The sequence below is a fragment of the Vulpes vulpes genome, chromosome 14 (assembly GCF_048418805.1).
Source record: "Vulpes vulpes isolate BD-2025 chromosome 14, VulVul3, whole genome shotgun sequence".
Lineage (NCBI taxonomy): Eukaryota > Metazoa > Chordata > Mammalia > Carnivora > Canidae > Vulpes > Vulpes vulpes.
This window is the reverse complement of record NC_132793.1, coordinates 43011111-43037161: the sequence shown is the minus strand read 5'-3', so window position 1 is coordinate 43037161 and position 26051 is coordinate 43011111. Positions and strand designations below refer to the sequence as shown.

Below are 26051 nucleotides of genomic sequence, written 5' to 3'. Positions count from 1 at the left end.
CCCCCGTGTTCAAGGACGATAGCAGGGCAGTCACCACAGGAGGATGCGCATGAGTTAGTACAGGTATGGCACTGGGCCCACAGCCCAGCAGTGTGCAGGAAATCTGAGTCCCCATTATTGCTCTCACTCCCACCGTCTATGGGAGAATATGGGCAACTGGGGGGGCTGGGGGGACAGGGCAAGAAAACCACATGGAAAGAACACGCTATTAAAGAAAAATGGAGAACAAAATGCATGACGGTTTACTGGCCTGACTGGGAGCAAGCCATGCACCTTTCCACAGCCGAATGCATGGCCATGACCAGGTTGGGACTTGGCCTATCTCTGGGGACTGGTCCTGAGCCTCAGGCCAGCCCACCTAAGCACATCCCCAAAGGCAGCTTCCTCTGTCACTAAGGCAAGGTCCTCAACACCCAGGATTCCTCTTCATTGTACTTTAAAGCTGTTCAGAGCCTGGACAGGCCAGGAAGACAGTTATGGATGGAGGCCCCAATGCCAGGTGCATAGGCTGAGATGAGAAATCAAGCAAATGTATAGAATTGGGGAACTCAACTGGGGCTCGGGATGGAAAGTGCCTACTCACCTCACCTGGGTGAGGGCACCTGCCACCAAAGGGGGCCACCCCAATTCCAAACAAAAGAGCTGGCAACAGGAGCTGCCAGGAGAAACAGCCCAAAATTAACCTCTCACTGGGAAGTTAAATTCCCATCTGAGCTAAAGTCAGATAAGCATGTGGGAAGCGAGGGCCACTGCAACTAAAAGAGTCTGGTCTAGACCCACAGGCTTCGATCATACCTGGAGCCCAGGGGGAATGTATCCTGATGGGCCACAGGCACTATGACAGCTCTGTCCACCAGTATGGAACCACTTCTCTAGTAGTAGAGTGCTCCTGGCCCTATCTCCCCAGAGGGCTCAGCCGATTTGGGGTACCACCAGTAGGGCACAGATACCCCAGTGGGCTGTATGGCTCCAGGGAGCCTACAAAGCAGAGGCAAGAGCTCTGGGAGCCACCAGCAAAGACCAGCAGCTCCAGCAATGGCATTTCCTAAATGATTTGGCTGGGGAAAGTATTCACTTGTCAGAAAAAGCACACAGGCCCTATCAGCTGAGTTTCTCAGAGAGTGAGAGCCAGGCCTAGGTCAGCAGCATTAGAATGTCAGACTCCATTCCACATCCAGGGCCATGGAGAGAACTAGAAAGGCAATCCCTGGAATCTTGTGGCTTCTCCCCAGGCTCAAGCCCAGACTTATCAGTGGTCTCTGCTTATCTCTGCCGTGGTTCAATCCACTCAGGAGAAACACCTCCTCTGGGCAGATGTCTCAGGCCTGGGACTCCATGGCCAGAGGAATTAGTGAACAGGCCCTGTGGCTCGGGATGGAAAGTGCCTACTCCCAGGTGAGGGCACCTGCCATCAAAGGGGGCCACCCCAATTCCAAACAAAAGAGCTGGCAACAGGAGCTGCCAGGGGAAACAGCCCATTAACCTCTCACTGGGAAGTTAAATTCCCATCTGAGCTAAAGTGAGATACAAGGCAACAGGTACAGCCCTCCTCGCATGACAGGGAGACTCAAGGCAAGATTTTCTCTGACCATCAGGCTTTGCTTGGACATCTCTGGGCTCTGCTGTGGTCCCAGGTGTCATTCTGCCTCCTCGCTGAGGCACCAGTGAGCCTGTGTGGGGACAATGCAGTGTCTGAGGCCCCACCAGACCTACACGGGGTCTTGTGCAGGGCTTGTACAGACATACCGAAAGAGTCTGGACAGCACTGAGCAAGGACACCCTTCCATCAAAAGCAGCAAAGTAAGAAACCAGGGAGGGTGACTTCTGAGCTCATCAGACCATGGGATTTGATTTTAGACTTTAATTCCTTTATACTTGAATATGATACAGAATTTAAACTTAACCTACAATTTTTCTCTAGTTTACATTCAAATTCAGTGCATCTCCATGTTGTTGACATTTTATTGTGATCCCATATATTTATGGAGTGTACTAATATCATCACTAAGCCTCACTGTAGAACCTCTGGTGTAGTGTGCTAGGTTGGGTGATGTGGCTAGAGATGGTTGGGACACAGGTTAGGGAATAATTTTTCACTTTGGAAAGAGAATGGCCTTAGAGTGGCTTCACAGCAGGGTTTTAACCCAGTTCAAAGCCTCTAGGACGGAAAGACACACAGCAAGAGTAGCCTCAGAGAGATTCAAAGGTAGACTCCAACCTGTGAACTCTGACCCTCCCCTGAGCCGGGAGACCCCATGGCCAAAAAACAAAGGAGATAAGGGACTATGCTAGAGGGTGATTATCATCATGGACCACAGGATTCATGAATTTATAAATCTAGTATTATACAAACAAAAATAACACAGATCATTTTCTGGAACTAGACAAGCTGATTTAAAAATTCATAGAGAAAAACAAGAATAGGCAGGAAAATTCCAAAGAGCAATATGGATAAGACTCATCTTACCCAATATGAAAGCATAGCAAAATCTTTAATAACTGAAACAATGTGTCTTCATCATGTAAAGAGACAAAAAGGAAACAAAAACAGAACAGAAACAAAACTTTACAGTTCATAAACACAGGGATTTAATATAGGATAAAGTCAAAATCTCAGATTAGTGGAAGTACAGATGGTTTTCTTTAAATAAATGTTTTTAGGAAACCACTTCATAACTACCTGAGAAGGATAAATTCCATGCTTTACATTGTATACAAGATAAATTCCAAACTGATCTAAGATTTCAAAATAAAAAATGAAAGCACAGGGGCACCTGGGTGGCTCAGTCAGTTAAGCATCTGCTGTGGGCTCTGGTCATGATCTCAGGGTCCTGGGATCAAGCCCCATATTGGGCTCCTTGCTCAGCAGGGAGTCGGCTTCTCCCTCTCCCTCTGCCCCTCCCCCACACCACTTTGTGTGTGTGTGTGTGTGTGTGTGTGTGTGTGTGTGTCTGCTTTTCTCTCAAATAAATAAAATCTTCAAGAAAAAAAAATGAAAGCATAAAAGCACTAGATGGGGAGGAGGGAGGAACAGCCAGATTTCTTAGTAATTCTGGAGTAGGAAATGTTATAGAAATCTAAGAAACTGTGATTCAAAATCCAGCAGACATTTTAAAAAATTAATAATCAACTACTTAGAGATCGGAAATGTTGTTCTTGGGGCCCTTGAGTGGCTCAGGCAGTTGAGCATCTGACTCTTGATCTCAGCTCAGGTCTTGATCTTAGTTATTAGGGTCATGAGTTCAAGCCCTGTATTGGGCTCCATGCTGGGTATGGAGCCTACTTAAAAAAAACAAAAACAAAAACAAAAAACAAAAACAAACAAAAAAAAAAAAACAGGGGCACCTTGGTAGCTCAGTTGGTTAAGCATCCAAGTCTTGGTTTCGGATCGGGTCATGATCTCAGGGTTATAGTTCTACGCTCAGCACAGAGTCTGCTTGGGATTCTCTCTCCCCCCCTCCCCCATTTGCACTCTCTTTCTATGTCTAAAATAAATGAAAAATGTTTAAGAAGAAAAAAGAAAAAGGAGCTCCTGGGTGGCCCAGTTGGTTAAGCATCTGCCTTCAGCTCACATCATGATCTCACGGTTCTGGGACAGAACTCCACATCGGGCTCCCTGCTCAGCAGGGATTCTGCTTGTCCCCTCTCCAACCTGCTTGTGCTCTCTCTTTCTCTCACTCTCTCTCTCTCTCACTCTTTCTCTCTATCCCTTAAATAAACAAAAAAAAACCTTAATAAAATTTTAAAAAAAGAGTCTGACCAGCAAACAACCGTTAGCACAAGGTCAAAGGACAAATGACAAAATGCATGAAAAATATCTACAATTCATGGCATATATGAAAATCTCAGAGAAATAACCTAATCAAAGCACTTCAACAGTGTTCATGGTAAAGGAAATACAAATCACACAAACATCTGAAAAATGTTCAACCACATCCTGCACATTAAAACTAAAAGGAGATGCCATTTTCACCTGTGAGAAAGACAAAATTCTAGATAAAATACATTCTGTTAACAAAACTGTGATGAATATGGCAGCCTCACACACTGAAAAAAGGTCAATGCCTATTGAGGGCCATCTAGCTCTATCTAGCAATCCCACTTTTGAGAATTTATCCCCAAGATATATCTGCCAGAACATGAATGGCCTATATACAAATTTATTCACTGCATCACTGTTGTTTTCAACACCCAAAAATAAGAAACAACCCAAGAGTCCAATATACAAATTATATAAGATTTAAAATAGGGGCAGCCCAGGTGGCTCAGAGGTTTAGGGCTGCCTTCAGCCCAGGGAGTGATCCTAGAGACCTGGGATCCAGTCCCACATCAGGCTCCCTGCATGGAGCCTGCTTCTCCCTCTGCCTGTGTCTCTTCCTCTCTCTCTCTCTCTCTCTCTCTCTCTCTCTCTCTGTGCATCTCTTATGAATAAATAAATAAAATCTTTAAAAAAATAAGATTTAAAATTAAATAAGCTAGGTTCTGTTCCCACCACAGAAAACTGCACAGCTATTACAAAAGGTGTGAGGAAGTTCTCTATGAATTAATATGGAAAGAATCTCTAGAACATGCTGTGAAATCCTTTTTAAAATAATTTGTTAAAGATGCTACTTTTGTATAAAAAGAAAGCTATAATATATACATATATATTCATATTTGCTCACATGTGCATGAAGAGGCACTAGAAAGATAGAAAAAAAATAATTAAAAGGATTGCCTATAGAGAGTAAGGGAAACAGAGTGGATGTCATGTGAGAACATGACTCCCCGGGCAGCCCAGGTGGCTCAGCAGTTTAGCGCTGCCATCGGCCCAGGGCATCATCCTGGGGACCAGGGATGGGTCTCACGTCGGGCTCCCTGCATGGAGCCTGCTTCTCCCTCTGCCTGTGTCTCTGCCTCTCTCTCTCTCTCTCCATGTCTCTCATGAATAAATAAATAAAATATTTTTAAAAAAGAAAAAAAAAACATAACTCCCCAAGGAAGACTTTTCCAGATCATTTCGATGTATGAACTACCTGATCATATTCCCTTATTCAAAAATTACAACAATATTAGAAGACGTACACTTTTCAATTTCAAAACCTACTACAAAGTTATAGTAATTAAAACAGTGTAAGCACTTCCATAAGGATAAGCATACAGAATGACAAGATAGAACTGAGAGTTCATAAATAAACCCATACATAGATGTATAACATAGTACAAGAAGAGTACAAAGTCAACAAGAGTACAAAGACCATTCAATGGAGAAGAATGGCCTTTTCAGCAGCTGGTGATAGAACAACTGGATATTCAGATGCAGAAGAATGAAGTTAGATCTTTACCTCATACCAAAATTAACACAAAATGGATCAAAGGCCTAACTGCACGGGTTAAAACTATAAAATTCTGAGAAATAACCATAAGGTCAACCTTCATGACAATGGATTTTTGGGAATGGTTTCTTAAATATAAAACCAAAACACAGGGATCCCTGGGTGGCGCAGCGGTTTGGCGCCTGCCTTTGGCCCAGGGCGCGATCCTGGAGACCCGGGATCGAATCCCACGTCGGGCTCCCAGTGCATGGAGCCTGCTTCTCCCTCTGCCTGTGTCTCTGCCTCTTTCTATCTCTCTGTGACTATCACAAATAAATAAAAATTTAAAAAAAAAAAAAAAAAAAAAAAACCAAAACACAAAAGATAAAATTGGACTTCATCAAAATTAAAAACTTTTAAGGGTAGAGGATGAGTAAAATAGGTAAATGGGATTAAGAGGTATAAACTTCCAATTATAAAATGAGTAAGTCACAGGGATATAAATTAATCACAGGGAATGTAGTCTATAATACTGTAATAACTTCGTATGGTGACAGTTGGAAACAACACTTATTATGGTGAGCATTTGTAATGCATATAAATGTCATATCATTATGTTACACACCTAAACTAATATAATATTGTATATCAACTACACTTCAATAAAAAAATTTTAGGAGTGCCTGGCTGGCTCAATCAGTGGAGCATAAGACTCTCAATCTCTGGGTCATGTTTTCAAGCCCCACTTTGAGCCAAAAACAAACAAAACTTTTAAACTTTTGTGCATCAAAAGACACTATCAAGAAAGCAAAAGGACAATCCACAGAATGGGAGAAAATATTTGCAAATCATGTATATAATAAGGGTCTTGGATCTGGAATTTATAAATTACTTACAATTCAATGACAAAAAGACAAACCAATGAATTTTAATTGTGAGCCCCAACATAAGACTCACACTCACAACCCCAAGATCAAAACCTGAGCTGAGATCAAGAGCCAAATATTTAACTAACCAAGCCACCCAGGTGTCCCTCAAACAATTCAATTTTAAATGAATGAAGAATTTGAATAGCTATTTCTCCAAAGAAGACATACTAATGGCAAACAAACACATGAAAAGATGCTCATATCATTAGCCATTAGAAAAATGCAAATCAAAATCATATTGATGTACCATTTCACATTCACCAGGATGGCTATAACCAAAAAATAAATAAAAATTTAAAAAGAAATAACAAGTGCTGGCAAGGATGCAGAGAAATCAGAACCCTCGTGGCTGGTGGGAATGTAGAAAGTCACTGTGGAAAACAATTGGGGGCAGCCCGGTTGGCCCAGCAGTTTAGTGCCACCTTCACCCCAGGGCGTAATCCTGGAGGCCCGGGATCGAGTCCCACATCGGGCTCCCTGCATGGAGCCTGCTTCTCCCTCTGCCTGTGTCTCTGCCTCTCTCTCTCTGTGTCTCTTATGAATAAATAAACAAAATCTTTAAAAAAAGAAAAAAGAAAGAAAACAATTGGACTGTACCTCAGTAAGTTAAACAGAATTTTCATATGATCCAGCAATTCTACTCCTGAGTATGTAACCAAAAGAACTGAAAACAGGTGCTCAACCAAAAACTTGTCCACACATGTTTATAGCAGCTCTATTCACAATAACTAAAAGGCTGGGAATGTCCATCAATGAATGCATGGATAAACAAAATGTGATATAGTTATGCAATGCAATACTCTTCATATAAAAGAATGAAGTAGGGCAGCCCAGATGGCCCAGCGGTTTGGCGCCACCTTCAGCCTGGGGTATGATCCTGGAGACCCCGATAGAGTCCCATATCAGATTCCCTGTATGGAGCCTGCTTCTCCCTCTGCCTGTGTCTCTGCCTCTCCCTCTGTGTGTGTGTGTGTCTGTCATGAATAAATAAATAAAATCTTTAAAAAAAAATAAAAATAAAGGAACGAAGTACTGATACACGCTATAGTGCACATACACATGTATGTAAGCACAATGTATGTTCAAAGGATGAACCCTGATTACACTATGCAAAGTCAAAGAAGCCAGACACAAAAGACTGCATATTGTATGGTTCCATTTCTATGAAATATTCAGAAGAGGCAAATCCATATAGACGAAAGGCAGATTCCTGGTTGCAAGAGCTAGGGATGGGGGAGTATGGAGAGTGCTTGCTTAAAGAGCTTAGGGTTTCCTTTCAGGGTAATGAAAATGTTTTGAAACTAGACAGTGGTGATGATTTCATAACACTGTGAATACATAATCACTTAACTCCATGCTTTAAAATGGTTAATTTTATGTTACATGTATTTTACCACAATAAAAAATAAGTTAACTTTAGAAAGAACAAATAAATACTGAGAATAAAAAATAAGTGACTGACTTAAAACTCAAATGACACACTAAACTCCAGACTGGACATGGACAAAGAAAACATTAGTAAACTGGAGGATCCCCTCAGGGCACAACAAAGAAAAAACAATTGAGATACTATACCATGCATAGTATTATTTGTTTAATATACCCATTGAAGAAAATATAGAGAACCAACTAATTTATCAATATTTCTGAATTTGTAGACCCCAAATCAATATGGTTTTAAATTGGTCCTATTTCTCCAGCTGAGAACTTCAGACTCTTCCCTTCATCCTGGGTTATTTCAGGTCCTTGGATTATGATAACGAGTTTTTTCCCACCTATGCCGGGATCTTCTTTTTTATTTTTATTTTTTAAGATTTTATTTATTCCTTTGAGGGAGAAAGAGAGCAAGTGAGTGAACACAAGCAGGGGAAAGGGGTAGAGAGATGGGGAGAAGCAGACTCCCCACTAAGCAGAGAGCCCCATGCAAGGCTCAATCCCAGGACCCTGAGATCATGACCTGAGCCAAAGGCAAATGGCTGAGTCACACAGGGACCCCTGTATCTTCTTTTTTTTTTTAATGGCCCTTATTTCTTCAAATTGAGCTACAACAACAGACTCTAATGGGCAAGTAAAAGAGGCTGACCCCACAATTCACGACCAGAGTAGGGAGGGACTCAGGAACTGAGATAAAAGGGGTGAAGAGAATAAAGGTGAGAGGAAGAAGGAGCTCAGAGAGGAAGGAGATGGATAGAACAATACTGTCACCATAATGAGCCTATTCTCATCTCCCTAGGCCTGGGGGGCATTTGTCACACAAAATAACTGAGCACCTACAGTGTGATGCATAAGGCACTCTATCGTTACTGCAGGGTACTGAACCACCACTACATCGATAACACTGTTTTTAATGTGGCTCTAAACAGTTAGGTGGGGAAAGGAGAACCAGTAAAAAGTAGACTGTTGTTCACCTTGTAAAATCAACTAAGCAAATCAAGGAATCATGATTGGGATCTGAAAACAAAAATGGGGGGTTGGGCACTGGGGTGGCTCAGCTGGTGAAGCATCAGCTTTCAACTCAAGTCGTCATCTCAGAGTCCTGGGATCGAGCCCCACATGTTGCTCTCTGTTCAACGGGGATGCTGCTTCTCCCTCTCAGCAAATCACTGAAGAGAAGGAATGAAAGAAAGGAGTGCCAAAAACTAACTGACTTGGCCAACATGAGTCACACATCTGCATCAGACTTCAGGAGAGCCATCGGCCTGTGCCACAGTCCACCAAACTCGCCATTTATCAACGATGAAGATGTGATCCTACGTTGTGATTTCCTAACTTTACATTAACAATAATGCTTCTGGCATTACAGCCCTTGTCAAAGTATATAAAACAGGCTTCCACTGAAAGCTTACTCAGGCTGCTAACATGCTGTATGTAGTAAAAAGAGTAAGACATTAAATCCAAAAATTAAACACTAACCACAAAGCAAACACTAGATGTGGGCTTCCTCCTCCTGGCACCTTCTCTTTGTGAACGAACCTGCAGGAGCCCTGGACATAATGGATGCCCCATGGAGTGAACAGAGCTGAAGAAGCAATCAAAGAGCTGCTGTACTCCCAAAATGTCTTTCCATGTTCTTCTAGCTCTTTACCACCCACAAAAGATCAGACCCCACAGAGAAACACAGGTAGCTCTTTTTAATATCGTGGCAGCTTCTGATTTGCTTAACAAAGCCTACAGGTGATTGTTTCCCTGGGCCCATTACAAATGGCTCAATGTTGGAACAAGAAGTTTGAGAGCAGAGATCTCTCTTTCAACTCTTCCATTTTGGTATAATATTCATTTTTTTCCTAACTATAAAGGTACTGTACGTTTAAAACTCAACTTTGACATATAAAAGCTTTGACAGCTTTTAATTGTTTCCCTGGGCCCATTACAAATGGCTCAATGTTGGAACAAGAAGTTTGAGAGCAGAGATCTCTCTTTCAACTCTTCCATTTTGGTATAATATTCATTTTTTTCCTAACTATAAAGGTACTGTATGTTTAAAACTCAACTTTGACATATAAAAGCTTTGACAGCTTTTAATGCCTCCCACTAAACAGGACTTGCAGTCCTTTTTCTGAAGGAATGAAGATTCCCAAGGGGCTGCTGAGGACCATATCTGGACCTAATTTCCTGGGCCCACTCAGTCAGTCTGGGTGTCCAATAAGGTACCCTTAACCTCTGGCTCATTCTGTAGCAGAGAGCAAAAACTGATAAATGTATACACTGGGTTTTTCCTCCTAAATCAATTATTGGCAGAAGAGCCAGAGAATAAGAAAAACGTTTTGAGAACACCAGAGTTAAGAGCTATGCAGGATTAAAGATGGCCACAAACTCTGAAATTCTTTCCATTGCAAAGTGGTCTACAGCCTCCCCTGGAATCTGAGTGGGCTGTGAGACAGCTTTGTCCAATAGTATATGGCAGAAGTGATGCTGCACTCCCTTCCAAGCCTGGCCTTGAGGGGCTAGCACTCTCATTTCCTAGCTTTTAAAATACCTGGTCTTGGGAGTGTTCGCTATAGGAGAAGCCAGCCACAAGTTAGAAATCAAACTACCCTGAGACAGCCCAGCTGTGAGAAGCCCAAGTAATTGGGAGGGGGAGACCGACCCTGGAAATAAGATGAGGTGGGGAGGAGGGGAGAAGCAAGATGAAACACGGGCCATCTTAGAAGTAGATCCCTAGCCCCAGCCAACACAAATAGATCAGAGAAAAGCACCCAGCCAAACCCCTCTTAGATTCCTGACGCACAAAATTGTGAGGAAGACAGAATGGTTTTGTTTCTTTGTTGTTTTTTAAGATTTTATTTATTATTTATCTGAGAAAGAGAGAGCACAAGCAGGGGAGAGAGAGAGAAGCAAGCTCGCCGCTGAGCAGGGAGGCTGATATGGGACTTGATCCCAGGACCCTGGAATCATGACCTGAGCCAAAGGCAGCCACTTAACCAACTGAGCCACACAGGCACCCCTAGAAAGGTTATCTTTAAGCCACTAAGTTTTGGGACGGTATGTTATGCAGCAATAGCTAGCAGAAGCATAAGCCAAGGTAGGCAAGTTCTTAAGAAGAGATGTCCTCACAAAGCCAAAGGGTCAGGGGCCAGCAGAATTGGACCAGAGTGGGGAGGGGTGGCATGGCCTAAGCAATGTCTGGGGACACCAAACAGACTATACCCAAACAGGTCAAGGATGCTAAAAATTCTGGTCAAGTGGGTGTGGTGGATCACTATGGTTTCAAGTACCAACTCAAGGCCACTTGGGGTGGAATAGGCCTCAAAGAGCCAGTTAGGGGAATTATGCCACTTACTTCTCCCTCTCAGGGCCCTCCCTCATTAACTGCACACACATCTATGACAGCCTCCCTCCATGTCCCTGCCAGAAAGGCAGAGTTCTGCTAGGACCACCTAATAACCTGCCCAACTCCCTCTATTAATCCCACCTCCCAGGGGCCATCAATAAAGCAAGTCAAGGACACTCAAGTGGGACGTTCCGGTAGCCCTCCTAGCAGGCATTTCTCCCACCCACCCCGCTTCCCAACAGCCCCAGACTTCAACTGTGGCTCCCAGGTGGTCCCCAGGAGGTCAACTCTACACTCTATGAAACATATGACCTAAGCTGAGTCATAGAGTCGATCCCATACTGGCTCAAGAATGGACATGCTACCTAAGCTGGCCCAATCAAAGTAACCTTCAGGACTTCTGCTTGAAATGCAGAGACAAAGGCTCAATCTCCTTCTTGGGATGGTGAACTGTGAAGACTGCAACCATCATGGCCTACCTGAGGACATGGCTGACATGCATGGAGGAAACCAGGGCTCAGAGAATCCCAGAGAAAACAGTCCCAGTAGTGATGACAGAGGGAATCCAGCTCAAGCTGAAACCGAATTCATTGTACCTTCACATGCTTCAATCATAAAGCAATAAACCTGCTTCACTAAAGACAGCTGAGCTGGGCCATGAACAGGGGAAGAACTGGAACTAGTAAAGAAAAGCCTGAAAGCACATGGGCACTAGGCAGGGCAAGGACGTAACAGAGACAGGGAATAAACTGGACAATCTTCCTGCTATGCAATCCTTAACAACAAGGAAGAGAAATGATTCGATTTATTTATATAAATAATATAATTAATTTATATACATTAATTTAGAGTTCTAGTCATTAAAGAGAAAGAGAGTGAAAATAAATGTTAAATCTAATTAAGTCAAAAGCCAAGACATGGAAGCAGCCTAAGTCTCCACTGACAAATGAATCCATAAAGAAGAGGTGATATGGAGACACAACAGAATACTATTCAGCCATAAAAACAGAAGAAAATCCTGTCATTTGCAAAAATATGGATGGGCCGGAAGGGCTTTCAGTCAGACAGAGAAAGACAAATACTATACAGTCTCCCACATGTGTAGAATCTAAAACACCAATCTCAGAGATACAGAGAATAGATTAGTGGTTGCCAGAGGCAGGGGTAGAGGGCGGGTGAAATGGATGAAGATGGCCAAAAGATTCAAACTTCTAGTTATTAAGATTAATAAATTCTGGGATATAAGGTATGGCACAGTGACAAGTTAACAATACTGTATCACATATATCAAAGTTGCTAGGAGAGTAGATCTAAAAAGTTCTCATCACAAGAAAAGTAAAACTGTAACTACGTGAGATGATGAACTAACTGAACGTAACACTGGTGATCATTTACCCATGTATCAAATCATCATGTTTTATGATTCTAATAGGGTGTTACATGTCAACTGTATTCAATAAAACTGGAAAAATATTTTAAATTTTTTGCAAAAAGGAAATTAAACTACTTTAAGTCTTAAAATTGCCAAAGTGGCCCCAAGAATTCTAAAATTAAGAAAATGTATTTATTAGCAGTTGGTTTGTGTTCCATCATCCCTTCAGCTCTCAGAGGGCTTTCCATATTGGAACTGGAAGCTAAAAACTCAAAATTAAGAACACACACACAAGCATGTAAAACATACTCTCTGCATCTTATTCCACCAAAGACCATAAAAGAGATAAAGAGCTGAAAGAGCAAGAGAGGCACTTTGTATCACTTAAGTGTTTCTGAACGTCCAAAGGATTTGGAAATAAATTTTGATTAAGACTCTTCGCATAAATCACATCAATTTTTCATCAAAATGATCAGATGTATCATATCCCCCACAAACTTAAATTGTCAACCATTATAAAATTATATTGCTAATAGTACATTGCTTCAGGCACTTAACAGAATTATCCAGATAAAATAGACATCATTGCAAAAAGTAAAAGGAACACAAAACACCTAATAAAACACAAAACACTCCTCTTTAAGGACTCAGATGAAAGCTGTTTTGTTTTCACTTGAGCATACCTTAACAACCACTAGTGTTCTCCCATTTCAAGTGCCTTCACTTATGCTTTTATGATATTCCTTGTGCTCATCCTTTCAAGGGACTTCAGTACATTCTAAAATATTTGAGATTACTCAAAAATGGGATGATTCTACAAACATCAAGCAGAGAAGACAATGATGACAGCATTTAATTCTCAGCTCAGCACAGAAAAATAATTATTCAGAGGACCTGACTTAAATGCCAATTCTAGGAAGAAACACGTTTGCAGCAAAGCCATGCCGAAGGATCCCAGGGGACACAGGGTGGGAAAAAGTACTGGACATCTATAACCAGACTTGTGAATGGAGCTCTAAAACTTGGGATTATTTCCAGAAGAGGCAAATCCATTCTACTCTACCAGGACCCAAGTAAAGATTGGGATTTAATTTAAGGCAGGGGTGTCCTGATCATGGCAACAGGTAAGAGGAGAATTAAGATCAAAGGAAATGCTGAAGAAGGATAAGAATATGACTCTTCTAAACATAAGTGAATCTGATGAGCTGACAATCCTCAATGTGGGGCTTTACTGTAGACCTTCAAAATCAGGCAATAAACTCTATTCTTTAAGGTTGAAAATGGGTCCAAGAAACAAGGGATCAAGTTTTGTTTCTTCAGAGAAAGTCAAAGTACAGGAGATAATACAGAGTTAACTATTAACAACTCTTAGATGTCTACAAAAGGGAATGATGGCAGCAAAAGAAACTGCAGATACTAAGACATTCTACTTACATACACTGAGATGTATTACCAAAGGAGGCTAAATATTCTAATAACTTTGAAGAGAAAGGCAGAATGTGATGGTTTTTAATGGCCCTCAGAAACATAAAAACAGACTAGAAATGAATGGCCACCTTAAACAGATTCATAATTTCAGATTCCTAATTCTCCTATAAACTAGGATCACTATTCCAAGGCATTTTCTAGACTAAATCTCAGTCAGTCAAAGCAGGTTGGCATTCTCACCAATAAGCAGTTCGTCAAAGACCTAAACCTTCACTGTCCAATATGACAGCCATTAAGCACACACAGGTGTCGGGTACTTGAAATGTGCCGGGTCAAAATTGAGATGGGCTGTATGTATAAACTACACACCAAGATTTAGAAAACTTTAGCACCAAAAAAGGAATGAAAATTCTATCAATCAACTTTTTATATTGATTATGAGGTGAACTCATACTATTTTGGATATATTAGGTTAAATAAAATATATTTTTAAATGAAATTCACTTGTTTCTTTTTACTTCTTTTTTAATATGCCTACTAGGAATTTAAAATGGCATGTGGCTCACATTTGTGGTTTGCATTATATTTCCTGTCAGACATGATAAGCAAACAAAATTAAACACCACTGTATCAAACACACTTCCGGGATGGTAAACATTCCACATGTGAACAGAAGACTAAAGAAGGGTAAACAGGATCAGGAGCATTCAGATGACTCGTACCACAGCACTAGCATGCTGTTTGAAGGAAGTAATAAGCACAAACAACAAACTTTCTGGAAAAGGAGTAGCTGTAATTGCAGATTCTCTTTTCCTCCAGCTGTAAGTGTCCAGAGACTCTCTTCTTGGGTGGGCTCGCCCTCCTGCCTACCTTTGATGAGCTCCGGCCTGTATGTCTTCCGCAGCTGCTCCAGGAAGCTGTTGTAGAAACTCTCTGCCTGCTCCGTGGGCATTGCCAGGTGGAAGTCAGGCTTGTTCCCCTTGAGGACACACTGGAGTGTGAACTGGCTGATGCACAGCACCTCGTACTGTTTGTCCATCACACTCTTCGACCAGTGCTTCCCACTTTCATCCTCAAACACACGCAGGTTTAAAATCTTTCTGACCCTGAGGGAGAAAACAGTGACAAGAGCTATCTGAAGAATCATAAGCCCCCCAACATTCTCCATACCCCCAAGTGTTACCAGCATCCTGTCGAACAAGGACATAATGTTGACATAATGTTATGTGTATTACATATATATAAAGACAGAAGAAGGAAGTTACTGGGCCTTGGGCAAGTTATTTATCCACTCTATGCCTCAGTTTCCTCATCTGTAATATGAGGTAGTAACAGACTTACTTCACAGGGTTGTTTTAGGATTCCTTTTTTTTATTTTTTATTTTTTATTTTTTTGGCCAGTTCCTCCAATTCACAAGCAGCTACCCATGCAAACCTGAGCTAAGAACAACCATCCACCAACTGCTCCTTCAGGTTGGTGGATATGTCAAGACGTGGGTTCAATTTTTTTAATTGAAAAATTCAATCTTTACACTGAAATAAATGATATCCCGCTTTAACATCCTTTCTTGGAACTACTCAAAATGAAGAAGTGGGCAAACACCCTAGAGAAAACACATGCTTATTGCAAATATGCAAAAAGACCTGGCAAAAGCCTCCCTGACAACTATGTCCCATGCCTCTTAAGCCCTAGGAAGGCCTCCTTATAAATGTGGATGACAAAGAGCAGCCACTGTGACAAGGAAGAGAAGCAGAGAACATTTATTCCTTAGAAGGAATTAGGTTCCAAATCTGATTTTCAACCTACTACAACAGGGACAATCGGATGGAATTACACCCAGCTATAGGCCCCAACAGGCAGAATCCACAGATCACAAGTCTAAAGCAAATGTGCCAAGTGGTGCTGGGGGTAGGGGCAGGGTAAGTATGGGGACAGGTGAGGCTGCCTGTGCTGAGAGCCAGTCAGGAGAAAGCAATGGCAATCTCCCCTACCATAGTCAGAAAGAGCACCAGCTTTCAAGTCAGGTAGTCTAGATTCTAATTTGAATTCAGGCTTTTTACTATATACACGTTCATGATCTTAGGCAAGTCATTTAACTGTCTGACCTCCAGATCCTATGCATCCAATGAACAACTGAACATTTTTTTAAAGACATAATAGTGCCCAGATCATACTGCTCTAATTGGAAACAGAAAACACTCATAAGAAAAAAGTTTGGTTCTAAGTTATGAGAATGGTTCATGGGTAAAGGACCAAATAGCTACTGAGGCTTTTGAGTTCCAGCTCTGCTGCTAATGTAGCAGGGTGTCACTGGACAGATTACACTTCCTTGGTCTCCTCATTTGAAACACGGAGACAGGGGCACCTGGGTGGCTCAGTGGTTGAGCATCTGCCTTTGGCTCAGGTCATGATCCGGGGTTCTGAGACTGAGTCCCACATCGGGCTCCCTGCAAGAGCCTGCTTCTCCCTCTGCCTGTGTCTCTGCCTCTCTCTGTGTCTCTCGTGAATAAATAAAAGAAATCTTAAAAAAAAAAAAAAAAAAAAAAAAGAAAGAAAGGAAAGGAAAGGAACACTGAGATAGCCATATTACATCAAATCCAACACAGATAAAAGTCACAGCAGCTCACTTCACAGGACCAAAATACTATGGAAGGGAATTCCCAGTGTACATATATATGCAACTTTTTTAAAGATTTATTTATTTATTTATTTATTTATTTATTTATTTATTTATTTGAGAGAGAGAGAGAGCATGAGCAGAAGGGGGAGAAGGAGAAAGAATCTAAAGCAGACTCCACACTGAGCACGGAGCCCAATTCAGGGCTCAATCTCACAACATGGAGATCATGACCTGAGCTGAAACCAAGAGTCGGTCATTTAACTGACTGCACCACCCAGGCACCCCACATATATATAGAGTTTAGATAGGTAGGTAAGCAGACAGAAATATACAGATATAGATATCTACAGGTAAATGTCTATACCACTACAGATCCCATTCAAATAGCAATGACCTAGAAATCCGCCTCGTACATGTGTTCCAGTTCCTTCTGTGTATCTTCCAGAGAAATACCCAGCAACACACAGATGCCCCGTCCAATAGCACTTATTTGCTCTCCTCCAACTAGAAAGGAAACAAAAGTGAAAAGAGACTCAGAACCAAACAGGTACCATGACACGCTCTTAAGTAACCACAGGAATGTTTAAAAATCACATGTACTTCTTATAATTACTTTGGCAAAGTGAGTAGGCATTTAAAAATGAGTTTCAGGGACGCCTGGGTGGCTCCGTGGTTGAGCGTCTGCCTTTGGCTCAGGGCGTGATCCCGGGGTCCCGGGATGGAGTCCCACATCGGGTTCCCTGCATGGAGCCTGTTTCTCCCTCTGCCTATGTCTCTGCCTCTCTCTCTGTATCTCCTATGAATAATTAAATAAAATCTTTTTTAAAAAGTTTCATAGGGGATCCCTGGGTGGCTCAGCGGTTTAACGTCTGCCTTTGGCCCAGGGCGCGATCCTGGAGTCCTGGGATCGAGTCCCACATCAGGCTCCCGGCATGGGCCTGCTTCTCCCTCCTCCTGTGTCTCTGCCTCTCTCTGTCTCTATGTCTATCATACATAAATAAATCTTCAAAAAAAAAAAAAGTTTCATAAATGCAGTAAGCCTATCAAGATTTTTTTTTTTAAAGATTTTTTTATTTTATTTATTTTTTTCAGTCACAGAGAGAGAGAGAGAGGCAGAGACACAGGCAGAGGGAGAAGCAGGCTCCATGCACCGGGAGCCCGACGCGGGATTCGATCCCGGATCTCCAGGATCGCGCCCTGGGCCAAAGGCAGGCGCCAAACCGCTGCGCCACCCAGGGATCCCAGCCTATCAAGATTTATGTCCATCCTGATTTTATATCTGGAATGAATGACTTGGGTTTTTTTTAAGATTTTACTTATTCATGAGAGACACAGAGAGAGGCAGAGACACACAGACAGAGGGAGAAGTAGCCTTCCCACAGGGAACCCAATGTGGGACTCAATACCCGGTTCCTGGGATCACAACCCGAGCCAAAGGCAGACACTCAACCACTGAGCCACCCAGACACCCCATGGAATGAATGACTTGTTAAGTGAACAACCATTAAGCTAAATTTTAGGGCCACATTTTCATCTGTGTTACCTTGGGTCAGACACCTCAAACTTTCCATGCTCATCTGTAAAAACAGAACAGAGTTTTCCTCCCCAAAGAATACAATTCCACTGTATTAATTCTCAGAAAGGAAATGCCTGCTTTCCTTGGGAATCAGCAACTTTGGTAACACAATATACAGATCACACAATAAATATTTATGTAAGAAAAATAAAGAAATAATTTTTCTACTTACTCCAAGAAGATGTTATACATAAAAACCGCTATTTAAAAGTTAAGCTTCAAAAATAAATAAATAAATAAATAAAAGTTAAGCTTCAGGGTGCCTGCATGGCTGACTCTCTTGAGCATCTTGACTCTTGGTTTTGGCTCAGAGTCTTGATCTTGGGGTCATGGGATCAACACCCAAATTGGGCTGCATGCTCTGCATGGAGTCTGCTTAAGACTCTCTCTCTCTCCCCCTCTCCTCTGCCCCCTCTCCTCCTTCTCTAAAATAAATAAATAAATCTTTTAAAATTGAAAAATAATTAAGTAAATAAAAGGCTTCAAGTCAGTAAACATCTATTAATTTGTATTCTAAGTCAATGACCTCCAAATCCCTCTTAATCATGCACCTCATCCACAAAAAATAAATCTCTAAATACATATATTCCAAATATCTGTGTATGTATTTATAATCAAATGTACACTCTACTACCAGTAGGCAGTATCTCAGTGCTGGCACAGTTCTTAGGCCAAGATCCATCATCATGATGGTGAACCGAAATCCATATTTCAAATATTAATCTTCTAACTTTCAAAATTTTTGGCCAACTTTTTGTCAAATCTCATTAGATTACTGACGTCTTGTTATTTTACCATCTATTAACCTAATGTTCCAATCAGTAAAGGGCAGACTCTGTCATTTTCTTGTAGTTTGCTTCTGCTGGATAATAGTATCTATAAATATATCTGACAAGGCATCATGGATTGGAACATGTTGTCATATCCTGCGAGCTAAGAAAAGAATGAAAAACTCCTCTGACAAGGGACCACCTGACCTGCAGTCGCCAGGGGAGTGTCAGCACCAACCCATTCCAACCCAAATACCAATAAAGCCTAATTTATCTTCTTTTTATGCTAAGAACTATTTTCTTCTGTGCTGTTTTGCTTATAATAGACTATAAGTGATTACTGTCCTTTGTGCCAATGACTCAGAAGCTGAAACAGAAAGAATCTAATCTGAAATAAGCAGTAAACAATTGGGTGGTTGGCTTGTTTGTGTCACCTTAGAAAAAGCTGGCTTCATTTGTTCTTTAAATATATCAGTATTGTTTTCTTACAAGATCAATATTATTTTCTTAAATTTTCCCTACAGTATGTTTTAAAAGCTTAAAAGTAATGGTTATCGAATTATACCCACCATTAAATCAATGCATACACATCACAGAAAATTTGGAAAATATAAGAAACAGGAAGAAAAAAAGAACATCCAAAGACGAGTACTTTATTATTTTTTTTTTTTTTTATTTATGATAGTCACAGAGAGAGAGAGAGAGAGGCAGAGACACAGGCGGAGGGAGAAGCAGGCTCCATGCACCGGGAGCCTGATGTGGGATTCGATCCCGGGTCTCCAGGATCGTGCCCTGGGCCAAAGGCAGGCGCCAAACCACTGCGCCACCCAGGGATCCCTAAAGACGAGTACTTTAATATTTTAATGACTTCCTTTTGATATTTTCTCTATCTACAGGTTTTCATATTTGTTTTCAATTACTATAATAACACTGTATATAAATTTTTGTGTCTCATCTTTTCTCTTAACAGTGTATAAGGATTTTTCATGTTATAAACTTTTCCTAAACATCTTTTCTTTTAAATTTTTTTTTTAATTTATTTATGATAGTCACACAGAGAGAGAGAGAGAGAGAAGCAGAGACACAGGCAGAGGGAGAAGCAGGCTCCATGCACCGGGAGCCGATGTGGGATTCGATCCCGGGTCTCCAGGATCGCGCCCTGGGCCAAAGGCAGGCGCCAAACCGCTGCGCCACCCAGGGATCCCCCTAAACATCTTTTCATAGTCACATCTCATCAAGTTGAATAGTTACTTCTATCCAATGCACCAACTAATCATCCCATTTGGCTAGATATATGGTTTGTTTCAAAATTCTCACTTCAATAAATAACACTGTGGGGAAAATCTTTATATACTAGACATTAGACTTTCATTTTTGAGCATTTTTAGGTTCACAGCAGAATTGAGCAAAGATACAGAGATTCAGGACACCCGGTGGCTCAGTCGGTTAAATGTCCTATTCTTGATTTCCACTCAAGCCATGACCTCAGGGTCAGGAGATGGAGCCCCGCATTGGGCTCTGTACTGGGTGTAGAGCCTGCTTAAGATTCTCTCTGCCTCTGCTCCACCTCCTCTCTCTAAAAAAAAGAAAAAGGGGGTACTCACTGCCCCCATAAATGCATAGCTTCTCCACCACAGGGGTACATTTTTTTACAACCGATGAACCTACAATGACACATCATTACCACTCTAAGTCCATAGTTTACATTAGGGTTCACTCTTGATGTACATTCTATAGATTTGGACAAATATACAATAACATGTACCCACCATTACAGTATCCTACAGAGTAGTTTCACTGCTCTTAGAATCCTCCTTGCTCTGCCTATTCATCCCTCCAAATCCTTTCCTACAATTAGTATTCTCAGAACAGATTCTAAAAAAAGAATCACTATTCAAAGTGATTCAAATCACTATCTGAAGAGTTTCATGCTTTCCCTCTGCCACTCTCGTGTGTGTTCTTTCAAATAAGTAAAATATTTAAAAATATATATATATTTTTAAAAAGGCGGATGCCTGGGTGGCTCAGTCAGTTAAGCATCTGCCTTGGCCTCAGGTCATGGTTCCAAGGTCCTGGGATCAAGCCTGGCAGGGGGCTCTCCCTGTGCATCAGGGAGCCTGCTTCTCCCACTCCCTCTGCCTCTCCCCCTGCTCAAGCTCTCTCTCAAAGAAATCTTAAAAAAAAAAAAATTGAACAGTTTCAACATTTTTATAATGTATTACTTGTCTTAATAAGAAACAAATTATGCCCCAAAGCCTATATGTGAGTTTGCTCTCTTATTTTGGAATAGTTTTGCTCTCCACCTCCAGGTACAAGTATAAGAACCAGGAGGTCCAAAGGGATCTTTTATTATAGACAAATGGATTCCCAAGGGAAAAAACTTGAGAATCGCCATTTTAGACAACAGATCACAGGGCTAGAAAAGACCTGAGATATTTGGTCAATTTCCCATGTATACCATCATCACCACTGGCCTCTTCTTTCTTTTCTTTGTTTTTTTTTTTTTAATATTTTATTTATTTATTCATGAGAGACACAGAGAGAGACACACACAGAGACAGAGGGAGAAGCAGGCTCCACGCAGGGAGCCTGTTACCGGACTCGATTCCAGGTCTCCAGAACCACGCCCTAGGCCAAAGGCAGCCGCTCAACCACTGAGCCACCCAGGTGCCCACCACTGACTTCTTCAAGAATTCATAATCTCTGAAATTAACTCATTCAAACCCACTTTAGATCCTCTTCCCAACATTCTGTGATTCCATTCAGATTTTAGCTGTTGAAGCTGAATGATGGGACATGGGAATTACCACACCTTGCTGCCTGTGTAACTAACTAAATGAATATGTTTGAGGGAATCCCTGGATGGCTCAGTGGTTGAGAGTCTGCTTTTGGCCCAGGGTGTGATTCTGGGGTCCCGGGATAGAGTCCCACGTTGGGCTTCCTTCATGGAGCCTGTTTCTCTCTCTGCCTGTGTCTCTGCCTCTGTGTGTATGTGTGTGTGTGTGTGTGGGTGTGGGTGTGTGTCTCATGAATAAATAAAATCTTAAAAAAAAAAAAAGAATATGTTTGAAATGTCCCATAATAAAGCTTTTAAAATTAGATTATCACAATAGCCATGCCAAAGCATCAAAATGTGCTTGACCAATCTCATTAAGTGCGTCTGCCACATAATAAAATATGACTCCTGATATTGTACTCTGTCCCAACCATAAAATCGAAAGTGGCATCTTAGAATCCCTGTAATAAAATGCCATTCATGTACAGCCACATTTCAGTGAAGCCAGTCACATTCTAAAAGAGTCAGAAAATCTTTCCATTACGGTTCAATTAGAAGGCCTGGCTAATGTGAAAGTCCCTCCAGCACTGAGAGAGAATTCCATTTTATTTGACACCTTCCTACAATTAATACCCTTATCTTTTTTAATATGCAGGTTTGCTGGTTTTTAACTAAAAGCATACAATTTAAATAGTATTTAAACAGTAAACTAAAATCACTAAAATTATTCAGCAAATCTCACAAAATACGTGTTCTCAAGATTCCAAATCATCAGAATAGAGTTCGACAGAAGATTAGAAGTTAAATTCCTCAAAGTTCACTTGTTGTTGGTGATGACCACATAGAGCGAAATGTGATTTTGCTCAAAAAAGCAAAACACCTTCACATCTATGAATTTCCTCGGTTTTAATTAACTTAAATATTAACTGAAAGGCCAAAAAACCTTTGTTTTAAAATCCCGTAAATCCCAAAGCTCTTCTGTTCCCTATTACTCCAGGACCATATCCAAAGCCAGTTAACAGCTCAGACATCATTAGGCAGAGTTGAAGAGTAGACTCTCTGATCTAAATACATGGTTTTGCTGGGTCTGGTTGTTTCTTTAGGGGATTTTGTTGCTTTGTTTTTAGATTTATACCTGTGTGGACGCAAGAACACATACTTGGTGTAGCCTGGCTCAAGAAAAGGATATCTGGATATCTGGAATTACTTGGACAGAGACAACACTATAATTCTGAGAAAGGAGAAAAAAAAAAAAAGACTGGAAGACAAATCTAAGATCAGTCATTAAAAAAATTTTTTGACTTATCTCGGTTTGACTTTTTGAAACGACCAATCATCTGGGTCCCTGAGGTTCGAACCAGGCTGCAGCGGCCCAGCAGTGACTACGTGACTGTGGAGGGCTTGGCCCGCCAGAACGGGGGCCACGGGAGACGTTTCCCCGGAATCCTGTGGGCGGCGGGCGGCGGGCGGCGGGCGGCGGCCGGGCGGGGCAGGGGGCGGCAGGGGGCGGCGGGCGGCGGGCGGGGTAGGGGGCGGCAGGGGGCGGCGGCCGGGCTGGGCTGGGCCGGGCTGGGCCGGGCCGGGCCGGGCACGTGGGGGGCACAACTGTCACAACTCCGCGCGACGCACAACTCTTCAGACCCGTGCACAATGGGCGCACAGGGGAGAGCTAAACCAAACGCTGGAGGGCGGGGCGGGGGCCCTCGCTCCGGAAACGCTGCCTGCGTGTGGTTTGCGCCACGCTCCACCTGAGGCGGCCACGGGGATGCTCGGAGGTTCTGCCACCCGGCACCCGGGGCCAGAGAAAGAAAAAAGACAATGAAGAGGCGCGCTGACCGTGGCCCGCGGCAGGACCCTCGGCCGGGCCCCGGGGCACGTGGGCAGCTCTGCGGCCGCGGGGCGCCCGGACCCGCCCGGGGCCTCAGGGCTGCGGGGGCCGCGCCCGCCGGGGACGGCGCCGGGCGCCCTCCGGGGGCGGGGGGACGGCGGGCGCGGGCTGCGGGCGCGGGGTCAGGGGTGGCTCCTCCCGGCCCGGCGCGGCCCGGCCCCGGCCCCGCCCGACTGACCTGTGACGCTGGCCCGGGTGACGCGCTGCACCACGGCTTTCATGGCGGCGGCGGCGGCGGCTGCGGCGAGTCGGGCGGCGCCGCGCTCTTCCGGCCTCGCGACTCTGCGCGCGGCGTGGCGGCCGGCGCCCTCTGCGGGTGACACCGGGAAGCGCGGCGACAGCCCCGACGGACCCCGCTCGCGGCGGCGCGCCCACGCCGGCCACGCCCACCCACTGGTTGGCCCCGCCCCCTCAGGCCACGCCCCTGGAGGTAGGCCCCGCCCCCGGGCCTGCCCCGCCGCACGGAGACCCCCACCCAGATCGCGCCCCAACCGCGGGTTCTGGACCAGATGTTTCTCGCATCCCCGATGGAGGAGCCAATCATCCCTAAATCCCAGCTTTGTCCTGAATCCTAATCCTGTCGTCCTCCTTCCACCCTTCGGCCCCTCTGTTCCCGTGCAAGTTCCTTTTCCCTTGTCTTCCTGCCTCAGTGGCTTCTCAGAAACCAGGCAGAGCAGAATCTGCTGCCTAAAATAGCCATTTAAGTGCACCAGGTGGTTCAGCAGTTGAGCGTCTGCCTTTAGCCCAGGTCGTGATTCCGGGGTCATGGAATCGAGTCCCGCACCCAGCTCCCTGCAGGGAGCCTGCTTCTCCCTCTGCCTGTGTCTCTGCCTCTCTCTGTCTCTCATGAATAAATAAAATAAGTTTGTTTTTTTTTTTTTAATTTTAAGGGCAGCCCTGGTGGTGCAGTGGTTTGGCGCCGCCTGCAGCCCAGGGTGTGATCCTGGGGACCCCGGATCAAGTCCCACGTCGGTCTCCCTGCATGGAGCCTGCTTCTCCCTCTCCCTGTGTCTCTGCCTCTCTCTCTCTGTGTCTCTCATGAATAAGTAAATAAAATCTTTTTTAAATTTTTTTTAAATAATCACTTAACTACGGTATGCAAGGATTCATATGATTCAACCATGCCATGATAGAGCAGAGATCTAGGAGTCTGTGATTCTTATTCCTCTGATACAGTACTTAGCAGCTCCCCCCACGCAGGGTTGTTAGGAGGTTTAAGTAAAATTGTGTAAAAATCATTTGAAAGCCTCAAAGGACTGTGCAAATATTACCCTAACGAATTACTATCACTGATAAAAATAAGCCTCTTTCCGGGGCCACCTGGTTAGCTCAGTCCGTTAAGCATCTTCTCAGCTCAGGTCCCCATCTCAGGATCCTGGGATAGTGCCCTACGTGCGTTCCCTGCCCAGCTGGGAGTCTGCCTCCCCATCTGCCTCTCCTCTCTCTCATGTTCTCTCTCAAATAAATAAAATTTCAAAATAAATAAGCGCCTTCAGTGTGCCTTTTTCTCAAAGCCCTCTCATAGTATTAGTAGATGTGGAGTGATGACATTCAAAACACGCTACCCCAAAATATGGCACCTTGGCATCTTGAATACTGTAACCTAAGGGAGCCTGAGAAAGCAGAGGATCAGGAAAGTCACTCTGAACTTCCCCCGACCCTTCTCCCTTAAAACAAGTCATAAACCCTTGAGTGAGAACTGCCTTCCCCTACACACCGAGATCTGCAAAGACAAGGGGATGGCAAGAACAAACAGGTATTGCTGTTTCCCCAGTGTACTATGTTTATGTCAAAGTCCTTGACCTATTAACTTTTTTAAAAAATATCTTATTTATTTATTCATGAGAGACAGGCAGAGGGAGAAGCAGGCCTCATGCAGGGAGTCCGATGCGGGACTCGATCCCAAGTCTCCAGGATCACGCCCTGGGCTGAAGGCAGGCACTAAACCACTGAGCCACCTGGGCTGCCCACTCCGACTTATTATATTCCTCCATGAAGTTCATCATCACTCATCATCAAAAATAGCATAATGCACAGGTCTGTTTCTTCAAGTCATTTTCATGTAAAACCTAAATAAATTTGTGTACTTTTCTCCTGTTAATCTTTGTCAGCTTAATTGTCAGATCCAGCCAGCAACCCTAAGAGTGAGAAAAACTTAAGGTTAGGAATTTGTTTACATTAAATCAGCATTTTGATCTCAATGTCCCTTTACATTCTTAAAAATTATTGAACACCCCAAATAGCTTTTGCTTATCTAGGTTATTTCTAAAGAGATTTGCTGTATTAGAAATTACAACTAAGAAAATTGTTAAATATTGACTTATAAAACATTTAAAAACAATAATGAATTCATTATATGTTAACATTAGAGCAATGAGGTCATTATACACCATGGAATCTCTAGAAACCCCCATTGTACCCTCCTGGTGGAGTAAAAGTGAAAAAGGCAAATATTGTCTATATATTATTATAAAAATAGTTGGAAATCATGGGTCCTCTCAAGGAACACTTTGAGAGCTGCTGGATTTGATAATGACATTCAATCAATACTAACTTACTGATTTGTGTGTAAGAGAATATCCTTGTTTCCAGAAAATACACACCGAAGTATTTAAAGGTAAGGGCA

The 26051-nt window shown here is 42.9% G+C and overlaps 1 protein-coding gene across 2 annotated transcripts in view; it reads right to left on the bottom strand.

The window, feature by feature from the left end:
- DTD1 (D-aminoacyl-tRNA deacylase 1) overlaps positions 1–23811 on the bottom strand; it is a 183901-nt gene extending 160090 nt beyond the window's left edge. Inside the window, exons 1-3 of one of the 2 annotated variants that reach the window (XM_072736497.1) lie at positions 23604–23811; positions 16829–16919; positions 14665–14900 (exon numbers count right to left, since the gene is read on the bottom strand). In XM_072736497.1, the coding sequence (XP_072592598.1) occupies positions 14665–14900; positions 16829–16919; positions 23604–23646 (370 nt within the window). In that variant the 5' untranslated portion in view covers positions 23647–23811. The remainder of the gene's footprint in view (positions 1–14664; positions 14901–16828; positions 16920–23603) is intronic. The other variant, XM_072736498.1, reaches the window with a different exon arrangement.
- Between the last annotated feature and the right edge of the window lie 2240 nt (positions 23812–26051).